Below are 13,987 nucleotides of genomic sequence, written 5' to 3'. Positions count from 1 at the left end.
AAGGACGGCTATGTGCACTGCAAGGCAAAAATACCTACTTGACAAAAACCAGTGAGGATGGATGAGGAGATGAAGTATTTACAAGAAGACCAGTCAAAATATTCTTTCATTTATTTGTTTCTTCATTCATTCAGAGGATATTTGCTGAGTGCCCTTATGATTCAGGAACACTGGGACAGAGAATATAGGTGTCTAGCCTGGAGGCAACTTTAGCAGGGTTTCCTCAGTTTGTGTGCTTTTATTTGGCCCAGCCTGTCCAGGCAATGCTTGCTCCAGGGTCACCATATATGGTGGTTGTTGGGACTGTGCACTGTGCAAGGTCACGTGGGGCTGAATCCAGTCTGTGCTCTGATTCTGTTAATAATTGGGCAACAGGTGTAAACTGGGACTGTCCTGTGCCAATCAGGACGTTGGTGGCCTGTCTCTCTCCATTGTTTTTTTTGCTCTTTCAGAAAAAGGAGAGATCTGCCTCTGTGGCCTATTTCCATGGCTGAGCACATATTTTTACCTTGTTACTCTCCAGTCCTTTTGCAGCAAACAAAATTCTGCTCTCCTTCTCCACTGGCCATGGCCTCCTTGAATTCTCAGCACCCTCCTGAACCTTGTCCAAAGATTGATCAGAGAGAGAACAGGGAGAGATGAGGAAGCACAGGCGTGGGGCAGGCAGAACAACTGGGAGGAGGCTGAGCAGGGCCCACTCCTGGAGGGCTGATTTGGCCTGTCTCAGCCTGCCAGGGCTGCTATGACTGGTGGTACCATCCCACAGTTTTGGAGGCCAGAAGTCCAAATCAAGTGTTGCAAGCCAAGCCTTCTCCAGGAGGCTGTAGTGTTCTGATGCTGGCCTGCTGGCAACCCTTGGAGTTACTCTGCTTGTAAATACTTCTCTGATAGAGGGGTCAAACAATCATGGAATGTATTTTCAGATTTTGTTTTTGTTACTGTGTTTTTGATTCTCTTTGGTTGCCAGTGCCTTTGTTATTCCTTGATTTGCATGGATGTACTCCTGTAACCTAGCAGTCACCTTGACAGAGCATGCACCTGCCCAGCTGCAAGTTCAGCATCCTTCCTAATCGGCACAGCCAGCCTGCTAGGAGAGAGGTTGTGCTGGAGGGAAAGGAAGCCTTTTATTTGTTTGTTGCTCACTGTGCTCTGCCGAGTGTCTCTCGTAGGTAGGCAGGTAGATACCTATTCTTCCCAAGAGACTGCAAGCCCTTTGAGGCAGGAATCACGTCCAGTCCATCTGTGGATACTACAAACCTCAGCCCTGGCCCAAGTCAGAGTGGGCGTTCAGTCCGTGAGCGCTGATGGATGCTAGGAGGGTGGGAAAGGAGGAGGGGGCTTTCACAGAATCCGCTTCTTCCCTGCAATGTCCTCTTCTGCTCAGGGAGACCGTGTGCAAGTGTGGCTATGCCCAGAGCCAGCACGTGGAGGGCACTCAGGTAAACCAAACCGAGAAATGGAACTATAAGAAGCACACCAAGGAACTTCCCACGGATGCTTTCGGGGATATTCAGTTTGAGTCGCTGGGGAAGAAAGGAAAGGTAAACGATGGTTTTCTCCTTTCAGTAGCTCAGTCCCATGCTACCCCGACTCAGGCTACCTGGAGTTACCGCAACTCGTCTACCAGGATGGTGGCAGGACAGGAGGGAAATAAATCTCAAAAACCACCGTAGAAAAAGATCCATCTTGTAAAGGTCAAAAGTGGCTGTAAAAATCGACAGGTGACAGGTGGCATCCATGCTGACCCCCTCTGCTACAAAAGGGAGACGCGATCGGCCCGTTTCCCTTGCTTTATGGACAGTCCTGAGAATACACGTTGCCCTGAATAAGGCGACATGTCCCTCTGCGCACCCACTTTGCAGGGTTTTGCAGATTTTCAATGTTCAGGAAACCTCCTCTTAAATCCCCCTGGGTGCCCTGCCTCAGTGATGGCAGCGTCCCCAGGCTGCTCAGCAGGAAGCCTGGCCAGCACCTGGACCCCTTACACCCACAGCCCTGTCGGTGCAGCCCCTGAGCTCCACCCAGCTCCACCCACCACTGGCTCTTCCCAGGGTCTCGGCCCCAGATGGGCCACCGCCTGCCTCTCGCAGAGCTCCCCAGTTGTGCCTTGGCACCTCTATCTGCTTTCCACACCCCCATCCCCACGGGAGGACTCGAAATGTAAATTCCACCTAGTTTCTATTCTGCGTAAAACACCTCAAAGGTTCCCCACAGCCTTCAGTCCTAAACTCCTGGCCTGGCTTGGAAGGCCCTTTACGGCCCTCCAGCCTGTCTGGACTCCGAATCCTCCTACCCTCGGGCAACACGGTCACTGCCCCCAGGGCCTTTGCACCGCCCTGCCCCTGCCTGCGACCCTCGACCCTCGGGAGGACACGAGGCGATCGTGATGCTTTCCGCTCTCTCCCGGCAGTATATCCGTTTGTCCTGTGACACGGACGCCGAAACCCTCTACGAGCTTCTGACCCAGCACTGGCACCTGAAAACCCCCAACCTCGTCATCTCCGTGACCGGCGGCGCCAAAAACTTCGCGCTGAAGCCGCGCATGCGCAAGATCTTCAGCCGGCTCATCTACATCGCGCAGTCGAAAGGTGGGGGCGGGCGCTGCGCGCAGGGGGCTCCCGGGGCTGTGTCATCACCCCCGTGGGGGGAGGGAGGGTCGCAGAGGGAAATCAGGCGGGGGTTGCGGGGCTTCACCAAGTAACTTAAAAATCAGCAGGAAGGTACTTTCTCGTGGGTATTCACTTCTCTTAAGCTTCTACTTTTCTTTTTTTAAAAATTATTATATTGTATCCACAAGTGAGATTTTACCCAGGAGATTCTGGTGAGTCAGGAAAGGAAAATTAGATTTGTTTACTCTTTGGTTTTGAGATCAACGAGATGTTTTGGGGAGCAGTGGCAGACCCTAGATGATTCTAAGCACAGCACAGTGCTTGACTGCTGTCAAAACAAATAGCCCTGGTTTTCTTATTTAACATGGTCAGCTTAGCTTAGCATTCCATGACTTTTTAACGTTTATTTTGAAAAAATTCCGCACTTACAGAAAAGTTGCAAGAGTAATACAATGAGCATTTGTACACCCTTTACCTAGACTCACTGATTGTTAATGTTCTCCCACATTTGTCTGATCGCTTTCCGTAAATATCCACATACTATGCTTTTTTGGGGGTGGGATATTTGAGAGTAAGTCACAGACATCATGACTTTTGGTCACTATATGTGTTAGAAAGAAAGCTGCACCTGTAAGAGAACAAACTCTTCTGATAGTGGAGGAGAAAAGAATTTTATTAGTGATCGTGCAAGAATGGGCACAACCTGGAAAAAATGGCCATCGGGCCAAACAGTGATATTTTATTTATTTATTTATTTATTTATTTGCTTTAAACCATTTTTATTGGAACCCACATACTGGAATCAGACACATATATAAGACAAATATAAAAAAAGAGTTAATATTGACTCTTTGACAGTTGTCTTCCTTGACATGAAAATATTACATCAGTTTTGTCCAATCAAGTCCTGGTGCTTGTACAGATAGAGGAAAGCTCCCTGAATCAGCCAGATTCCAGATAGGACATTCTATCATCAAAATCCACAGCAGCCAGAGAAGGTGCATGGCTCTCCACTTCTTGCCACAGCTTGCCATCACTGCTAGGTGTCTAAGCCACTTGACAGCACTTCTCCAGGCAGGTAAATTCCAAACCTTAGGGCCTCAGGCTTCAAATTAATGCAGTCTCCAGGAACAGTACTGCCCCTGGCTGGGTGACCAAAACTCTCACACTTTATTCAAAGATAACACACTGACAGATGTCTTAACGCCAAAGTCCCCTCATGGGGCTGGGACTCGCCTGCAGGGTTCAGGGACCTTGGGACAGGAAAGCAATGAGTCAGCAGAGGCTGGGGAGAGTAGGGCCAAGTTTCCCTGGCCCCAGGCTGGTCAGTTTCTAGTCGTGGTGTCACAGAGACTTCAGAAACTCTAATGTGTAAAGGTAAATCATCCTTCCAGAACAGTGATATTTACACCCTAACCCTGACACACAGGTCCCTCCCCTGTTCACCACTGATTAGGTTCTTCGGGGGTTCCAGTCTATGCAAGATGTCTAACTAAGTTTCGAGGTTTCCGCTCTCAGTCACTGCTCCCCTGGTCCCTACATTCCGGTGGACTGAGCGTGTTCGTGCCGCTTTCACTCCTGGCGCCTCTTTTCAAATTTGGTGCTGCTTCCATTACTGTCCCCCCCTCATTTTCAAATTCTTGGCGTGCCAAAGCCTCTAGAACTCCTTTCCCTTCCTCCTCCAAGGGCAGAGCTGGGGGTTTGACTTCTCCTTTGTGTGAAAATTAAACTTAACCCTTGCCTACGTATGTCCTTCAGCATGCGTTTTCTAAGAACAGGGACATTCTCTTAAATAATCTGATATAATTATAACTTCGATTGATATTGCTATCTAACAAACAGATCATATGCAAGTTTTCCTAACAATACCCTTTAGAGTAAATATTTTTCTCCTTCCAACTTCAGTCCATTTAGTGTTTCATCTTTTTAATTGTCCCTTATCTGGAACTGTCTTCCACAACGTGCTTGCAGAGTGCAGGCTGATTGTTTTATAGACTGTTCCTCAAATTGAGTTTGACTAATGTTTCTTCATGATTAGGTTCAGTTTACCTAGTCTGATGGCTTTTTAAACTTCTTTAACTAAGAATATTAATAGGCTGATAGAACTAAGGGAAACGTGTCTTATGGTCAGTATGGGCTTATCCTTATTGTCAAGAAGAAATTGCGGTGGGTTATTTTCCCGTTATTCTTATTTCCTGACCAACTGGAGGAGGCACTGTGGGTGGTAGCTACTTTATTATAAAGTGGAGAAACTTAGTTACTTTACTACTAAATCATGAGCATACATCATTCATTCATTCACTCAACCATTCAACAAATACTTATTAGATACCTACTATGTGCCAGGAATTGTTTTAGGTGCTGGGAATATAGCAGAGAACAAAACAGACCTGGATGCCTGCCCTGGAGGAGCTCACATTTTTACTTTCATGAAGTGAGAGGGCCAGAGCTGGGAAGTTCAGAGCCTCATTCTACTCTGCTCTGGCTGCACACAGTGCTAGGTTCACTTCTATTTTCACCTAATTGAAAAATGGAATGTTGACAACGGAAATATGTCTAGAGGAGGGTCCCTGGGGGCCAAGGTCCTGTGGAGATCTGGCTGAAGGAATTAGGTATGAAACTTCCAAGGAAGGTATCACATCCGAAGGATTTACTTGGGAGGTGACTAAACTTGTTCCTCATTGCTGAAGACAGCAGCAATATTTGAGAATGGAAACTAGTCATGAACCAAAAGACTTTCCAGCAATTAGAGGAGAGGGCTGCCACAGGATTCCTGAGGGTTTCAGAGGTCTGTGACTGCTCTTTGAGGTGGGATTTCTGGATGGGTAACATGTTAGACTATGGCTATTTCCAAATTCGAGATTCTATTAATATGCTAAATCTTATTTTGGTAGATACTTTATTCATTTCCATTTTGGAAGAAGAAAATAAAATCCTACAAAACTCTTGATATTGCAAAGACCATCAAATATAAACCTAGAAAATACCACAATGCAAAATTGTGTCATTATAAACAAAGCTGACTTGCTGGCCTCAGGGCCATCCCAGGTGTGCCCTTCTGTTCCCACCAAGGTGGAGGTTGTGGAGCAGAGGGCACTGCTTTCCATGGCAGGAGAAGGGCTTGGCTGAAAGGCCCTTACCATCTCTATAAAGAGGTACACCCACAAGGCTGATTAAAGATGCAAGTTCCCTGGCCAGAGAGCCTGACGCTGTAGATCTAGGAGGGGCCCAGAATCTGTATTTTTTGACGACCTCTTTGGAGCCACAGCCTCAGCTTCTCTCCTCCTTCCTCACTGCACGGTCTTAAGCAGAGCCCCTGCCCGAGCACGGCTGGTAGTGCTGCCTGGATGCTCACAGTGGGGACGGGGGGCTGTCTCTAGGGGCTGCGGGAACGGGACCTGCTCAATAGAGCTGCTCTCGCTCGTTGCCAGGGGCGTGGCTTCTCACGGGAGGGACGCACTATGGCCTGATGAAGTACATCGGCGAGGTGGTGAGAGACAACACCATCAGCAGGAGCTCCGAGGAGAACATCGTGGCCATCGGCATCGCCGCCTGGGGCATGGTCTCCAACAGGGACACCCTCATCAGGAACTGCGATGCTGAGGTGCGTGTGGGCCGGGAGGCGGGCTGCACGGCACGGCGGGCGGAAGGCCTTGGCATGGCCTGAACTTTGGGGTTGTGATGGAGCCGGCTTACAGGGAACTGCCTCCTTCTGGACTTGAGGCAGTGGAAATAAGGCTGAAATAACCAGAGAACACATTTTCCACTTGGGAAGAAGTTAGCAGTGGCTACATTGTGCTCATTAAAATTTCTCTCCAGCATGCAGTGTTAAAGTGGGCTCCTTGTCCTTTATCACTGTGACCTGAGTTTGTCCTCAGGGGCCTCCAGGCCTGGCTGGAAGCAGTCTCTGTGGCTTTGCCACACTCACGGAAATTCACACCCACGGCTGCAGTCCTTGGTTCGTTTGGCATTCGAAAGGCTTTGGAATCACTCATCTCCTCAACAACAGCAATGCAAGTTTCCTGTGAGCATACTTAGAGAGTTGTCACAGGTATTTCATGTTTGAAATTTAAGTCGCTTTATGGATGTTTGTATCAAGTGAGGAATTTTGAAGACAGCTTTTTCTAGCAATTTAATGACCTTCTTAAACAACAGGTGTTCTCTACCAAGAACCCCTGGACCAGATGTTCAGAAATACAAATTTAATCTACACCTCCTTCCATCTGGGGCTCCTTAGATGTTTAGACAGTAAGTGTTAAGGAGTCTTGGAATTGCCATGGTTCTTTTCTCTTTAAAAATTTTTCCTTTCTTTTGGGTATCTGTCACCATTTTTGAGGATTATAAAAGGCATGAAAGAGTGGGAAGGGATTTCTTGAGCATCTTCAAGGAGGATGCACGGAAGAGTGGAAAGACGATGTGCTTAGTGGAGTCAGAGAAGTCCCTGCTGGCTGTGAGGCTCGAGGAAGTTCCCTTTTCCACGTTTGGATAATAACCTTGTATCCTTATGGGGTAGATACAGCTCATTGGGTGGACTGAACGGTAGCTCTTGAGTTATTACTAGGTGCTCTGCCAGGGATGGCAAAATGGTCTCATGTCAGATACCAGTTTCAAGGGTAAGTGTGGCCTGGTGTCGGATCCTGGGGACAGTGGCAGGCGGGCTGGGAAAGGATGCCATTTTCCATTAGCTGGGTATGACATGGGTGTGGAAGTCAACTCGGTGGTGGGTACATTATGTATGTTAATTCAGAGAATCATAAAAGCCACCCTTTAAAGTGGGTGTTTTTACCCCTGAATTAGAACCCAAAAAACTTTTTGCTATTTCTCTCAAGGCAGAAATTTATAGGGTCCATTGTCTGTCAGCAAGGAAAACTAGAAATGAATATATAAAGATTAAATGGAAAGTGTCGTGTTGGATATTAAGAAAGAGAGAACAAACAAAGGACATTCTGTTAAATAACTATTGGGGCAAAAAATGAACTTTCAAATCACTTAGAGAGCAATGAAAATGAAAACATGACATATTAAGACTAACAACAAAAGACCAAAGCTGCATTCAGAGGGAAATGCGTAACCACATACCTTTATTAGTAAAAATAAGGAAAGGAAATAAATAATTCAATAATAATACTAATGCCCAGCATTATTCAGTAGCATTTATAAGTAGCAGGTTCTATTCTAAGTGTTTTACTTATATTAACTCATTAACTCTTCATAAAAATCTTCTGAGTATTATTTCTACTCACTCATTACAGACTAGCCTACTGAGACATAGAACTTCCTTAATTTACACAGCCTAAATGGCAGAGCTAGGATTCACAGGCATTTAACCACTACAGTAGTCAACTTACCATGTTTAAAAAAATAACAGTAACAAAACTTAAGGAGAGCAAGAGGAAAAAGAATTCAATTAGAAATATACTAATTAGAAAGAAAAAAGAAAAATAGAAATATTCTTTATTCTTTGAAAGAACTCTGAGAGTTTAAGGAATAAATGGAACTGAGAAATGCAATTTAATAGATATTGAAAAAACTGTGAAGATGCTGTATCCATTTGTATGTTGATAAACCCAAAAGTCTCATGGGAATTGATATTTTTTCTGTAAAACTACAATTTTCCAAAATTAATTCAAGAAATACTAGAAAATCTAAAGAGATGAATTATCAGTGAATGAGCTTCAAGAGCAATAAAAATAATCTCCCAAATTGCTCTGTACTGGGTTTCACTAAAAATTTTTAAAAAATATTCTAGTAATTACTAATTTAAAAATGCTTGTGTCTTCCAATACATAGAGAAGCATGGGATCTTAATAAGTTACTGGAGAAGAAGCAAATTTGTACCTTCTCTGGAACACTACTTAGAAATATGTGTGAAGAGCATAAAAACCATTCATACCACAGGTCCAGTAATTATACTTATAAATACATCACTAATATTTGGACAAAGATGTTCATTAAAATATTTCTTGTAGTAGCCAAGGTTTGGCATAAACCAAAAAATCCAGTAAGATTAATAATAGGAGAAACGTCAGGTAAATTACTGCACAGACATGAAGGATTTTTATGGAGCCACTAAAAAGTTGTTTTCCAAGATTTTCAGCTAGTGTAGAAAATATGTTTAATTTTAAATAGAAAATGATGAGAACTATGTAAATCAATATTAATGATGGGAGAAGAAATAGATATACTTGAATCTTGGTGGTGACTTCACTGGGTTATGGACTTAAGTGTGATTTTAATTTTCCTCTTATGCTTTTCTGCATTTTCCGTGTTTTCTACAGTAGGCATGTGTTATTTTTAGTCCTTTTATGTTTATGTTAATCTCTAATGACAGGGTAGTTTTGTTGCAAACTCTTATGCTCTCATGATCAGCTTCCTTCTTTCTTTTTTTCTGTCTTTTGCATAACTTGACACTAATAATTGTTAACAGTAACTTGGTTGGTCCTCTCCTAGGGCATGATTTCCACTCATTGTGTCATTACAAAACCCTGCCACTGGCACTTGGAGCTATACTGGGACTTGGATTTAATTGATCTGAAACAATGCCACGTTTCACAAGCACTTGTGTTTTACATTATTTTTAGGGTCTTATTTCCCCCCCAATTCCATCACCTGTTTCTTTTTTTTTTTTTTTTTTTTGAGTCAATATTATAGTTTAAAAATCATTGCTGACACAACAAGATGATGCAACAAAAAGAAACACAGATTCCCATGCCGCTGACAACAACAGAAGTGGGCAAAGAAGACGCAGCAAATAGACACAGAGAACAGACAACCGGGGTGGCGGGGGGGCGGGGGGAAGGGGAGATAAATAAATAAGTAAATCTTTAAAGAGAAACAGAAAAACCCACTATTATTTCTTTAAAAAAAAACATTGCTGTATTATGTATGCATCTAAAAAGCACAAACCTTCCCTCATTATTCCTATATTTCTAATTTTTCTTGCTATTCATTGCCACTTACTTTTTCATTTAAATTTTACAATCCCTTTGTCAAGATACACCCATAAAACGCAACAAACAAACAACAACAAAACATCACACTGGCTGAATGGAATCATATTAAGCTGATAAAGGAAATATTGAGGTTGTTATGAAATAGATTCCTCTTCTAGTAATACATGTCTCTCAGTTTATAGCAAGTCCGAGCCTTTCAGGAAAGTTCTACATTTCTTTTTGATAGGTCCTACATATTTCTTGTTACCATTATTTCTAGAGATTATGTATATTTTTTATTATTGTGAGTGGAATCTTTACTGATTTGATATTTTTTCTTCCTTTTATTTTCTTTGTTATCTTTTCTTTGGTTTTTAAAATCTTTTAAAATTTGTTTTTAGTTTTTTTTTTCCCCCTCTATCTTGTTTCTTTTGAATTTGATGTTTTGAAGCAATTTTTGCTGGTATAAGTGAAAATATTGCTTTGTTTGCTGTTGTTTTGAATCTGACACTTTAATGAACTTCCTATTTCTTACAGTTTTTTGGTTGATTCTCTGGATCTTCTAGGTTTGCAAAAAGTAACATTGTTGGTAAACAATATTACGTTTTAAAACAGCTGTTCTATTTAATTACATCTCGTATTTTTGGTTCATCTTGTCTGGAGTAATGTTACATAACAGTGATAAATATCCTGCCAGGACATATGTTATCATCTTGAGTGGAAATGATTCTAGTATTTCATCTGTAAATAGGAAGTTGCCTAAATATTCAATATACAAATGTTTTAAGAATTATCTAAAGACATCTTTTATTTCTTTTTATATATTATAAAAATTGCAAATGACTTTTTTACAAAATGTCTTTTTGCATCTATTGTGTTGTATTTCTCCATAATTTGATGGGCTGTGTCCTAGAAACACTAACTGCTCCTTAATAATCTTGCTGGATTTAATTAGTCAATAATTTCCTAGGATTTTTGTATCCTTATTCATTAGAGAGCTTGGACCTTGTTTTTTCTTTTTGTGATTCTTTGTTAAGGTTTTAGAATCAGAGGTGTGCTCTGAGAGAGTATAAATGAAATGGGAATTATCTGTTCCATGAAAGTTTGTAGGACTCCTCCATCAAATGGCTGGTTGCTTGTCTTACCAATACGATTTCATCGGTCATATCCTGGCCTCTCCTGCTTAGAGCTCCTGACTGGGCAGGGACCACTAGAGAATGAAACTGGGACACTGGGGTTTTCCTTTCTACTCTGCCTTTGCTCTGATTGTATATACGTCCTTGGTACAGTCAGTAACCTTGCTCTCCCCCATGGGTTTTCCATTTGTATTCTTGGATTTCAGGTTGAAACACCTTTTAGGGCAATCCTGATATTTTAAAAACTAAACACTTTTGAATGAGATTTGAAATACAGGAACTCCTTTCTTTGTGCCCGCACAGCAGGTGTTTTTTTTTTTTTTATTCTCTGGTATTAAGCGTTAGGACAGAGTATCTATTTAATTGCTTGTTTTTGTAGTCCTGCAACCATATGATTCTTAAGGGCAAAGACTTCATCTTATTCGTTCTCTCATCCTTAGACATACAGCATATGGTAGATTCTAGATAAATAAGTGTGTTTATTAATGTCTAATTTTGCCCTTTGTCATACATGCACATACATACACACAAATACACACACACACTATCACTTGCTATCACTTGCAAATGAATTGATGCAAAAGCAAAGTGTGGTAGAACAAGAGCTAGACTGGGAATCAATTCTTTATACTATTGCTTACTATTTATGCAACAATGGGCAAGTGACCCAATCATTTGAGCCTTAATTTTCTCATATTTAAGATGAAAGCCTGTACGTTAATACCTCTAAGACCCTTCTGAATTTAGGAACCTGGGAAGAGTCATCAATATAGTTGGACCCAAAGGAATTGCCTTAACATGAGCATATACAAATGTCATCATGCATCTTGGTCAACAAGTAGAATCTCAAACACAAGTTTCTATGGGCTTTTCAGGGATGTTTTACAGCCCAGTACATCATGGATGACTTCAAGAGAGACCCACTGTACATCCTGGACAACAATCACACCCATCTGCTGCTCGTGGACAATGGCTGCCACGGCTACCCCACAGTCGAAGCGAAGCTTCGGAATCAGCTGGAGAAGTACATCTCTGAGCGCACTATTCAAGGTCTGTATTTAGGAAACAAGAACCACGGCCGAGCAGCACCAGTAACTGGAGCTGCCAGTGATGGAGGAAAGCGTGAAGAACCCAACTGATCAGGTGTCCTCATTGCACAGGAGAGCTGTAATTTCTCTTCTTTCTTTAACACACTGGGGACACTTGTGATATGTGCCTGAGGACATCCTGAAGGCAATGACAAAGGCTGCTGTTTCTACTCTTGTTTGTCAATATAGACAGCCTGCAGTTCCTTCTTCTGCTTAATGCCATGTAAGAACAAATAAAATCCATGATGGCAAATATGAACTTATAACATAATGCAACAGGTTAGGGGAGAGATGTTAAAAACCAACTCACTAGTTTAATGACTAGGTAGTTTACCCTTTGAATCTTGGCTGCTTTTGTATAATAGAACCACCTAAAACACTGGTTTCAGAGGAGAGAATGCAGCAATTGAATGGAAGCCTTTATTTGCCACTCTCTCCTCCTGTGGACATGGAGTTGAGCTGTGTCCTGCTGTGGAACCAGGTTACTGCATGGGGTAGTGATTAACTTCATGCCAGACACTTGAGGATATGCAAGAAGGAAGACATTTACATAGGCAACACCCTCTGTATTAGCCCAAGGGGTGCTGGTGCAAAACACCAGAAATCTGTTGGCTTTTAGAAAGTGTATTTATTTGGGGTACGAGTTTACAGTTACCAGGCCATAAAGCATAAGTTACTTCCCTCACTAAAGTCCATTGCCATATGTTTGGGCAAGAGGACCGCCAATGTCTGCCAAGAGTTCAGGCTTCCTGGGTTCCTCTCTTCCTAGGGCTCATTTCTCTCTGGGCTCAGCTCCTCTGTTTTCTGTATATTATCAGCCAACTGGCTGTATATTATCAGCCAACTGACTGTTTCTCTCTCCAGGGCTCGATTCTCCCTGGGCTCAGCTGCTCTCCTCCTCTGTGCGCTTACTTTCCAGGCTCCAGCTCAAAACACTCCGTCCTTTGCCTTATCTTTCCTCTGTGAGTCCCCACCCACCAAGGGGCGGGGACACAACGCACTACTGATGTGGCCCAGTCAAAGTCCTAATCATAGTTTAATCAATTAAAAATGATACCTCTGACAGACCAGTTTACATATATCATCCAATAACTATTTTTGGAATTCATGCACATGCCAAACTGCTACAGCCTCCTTGAGAGAAAGCTAATTATGCAAATTTCTCACCCACTTAAGAAAGCATAGGATTAAGCAAATGTGTAAGAGTATCATCATTATAAGAATAAACTGAAATCTGGCATAATTTATGTTAGCAAAAGCAAATCATTCAGAGTTTTTAGCATTTTAATTATCAGTAACAAATTGTGATATGACCCATGTCACGCTCTTACTGGTTTGGGGCCCATTGATTCATCCATCATGACCATAGAGGAGATAGTTGAGCCTGTGAGACTTGCAGCCCTCATTCCACATGCAGGCTCTGGGCAGAAGCCCCTGGTCCAACTCTCCCTTGAGGTAGGTGAATCTACTGAGTCAAGGGCATGGTTGGTCATGGCATAGTGGACTTCTGCCTATTGCACACCCTTGGAACATCTATGTGTCTCTTGGGGAACTATGGATATCCTAGTCTGAAGAGTCATGGCCCAAACTGCTTGTTAATATAAAAAAAGAGTAAAGAAATTCCTGGGAACTAAGAACAGATGGTATGTAGTCTAAAAGCTATGATGAATATTCTGTACCCTCTGCTGCCTACATAACTAAGCCATGCATTCTCAAGGGAGGTGATATTGCCCCTATTGGAGTGAAAATTGGTCTTTGGGGTGTGAAAACATCTTAGATCATTACAATGGCTTGTGGTCCTCCAAAGGGCCAATTACGTAAATGGATATCCAGTATATCTGTGGTATTAAAATTTCATGGTGGTGGTGGGTTTGGATGAAAAAGGTGAAAAAAGTTCTTAGAGGAATGATGATGAAAAAAGTTTGAAAAACTTAGATCTAAACTTTCACTAAAATAGTGATGGAATCACTGCATCCCCAGGGTAATGACTGAATAAACATTTATGGGATCAAGCAATGCATTCTGATTTTGAAACCCATAACAATGATGTCTAGGGTAAAAGCAAACCATATGTGGTTGTGTTTTCCTTATAACTTTTGGTGTAGCTGTAATTATTGCAGGAATGGACTGATGAGGGAGCGAAAGGCTGGAATGCATGTGAAAAGATGCTTGAGAATTTTATCATAGTTATTGGCAAGCCTAAAATCAGTTTTACTTTTTAT

General features: G+C 42.4%; 1 protein-coding gene across 2 annotated transcripts in view; it reads left to right on the top strand.

The window, feature by feature from the left end:
• Positions 1-13,987, top strand: part of TRPM8 (transient receptor potential cation channel subfamily M member 8) — a 101,561-nt gene that overhangs the window by 21,037 nt on the left and 66,537 nt on the right. For both annotated transcript variants that reach the window (XM_058299859.2, XM_058299860.2), the window contains 4 exons: positions 1,385-1,541; positions 2,411-2,588; positions 6,041-6,213; positions 11,553-11,727. In XM_058299859.2, coding sequence (XP_058155842.1) covers positions 1,385-1,541; positions 2,411-2,588; positions 6,041-6,213; positions 11,553-11,727 — 683 coding nt within the window. The remainder of the gene's footprint in view (positions 1-1,384; positions 1,542-2,410; positions 2,589-6,040; positions 6,214-11,552; positions 11,728-13,987) is intronic.

Source organism: Dasypus novemcinctus, chromosome 7 (assembly GCF_030445035.2).
Source record: "Dasypus novemcinctus isolate mDasNov1 chromosome 7, mDasNov1.1.hap2, whole genome shotgun sequence".
Taxonomy (NCBI): Eukaryota; Metazoa; Chordata; class Mammalia; order Cingulata; family Dasypodidae; genus Dasypus; species Dasypus novemcinctus.
Note: the sequence above shows the minus strand (reverse complement) of the source record. Positions and strands in the feature narration are given on the sequence as shown.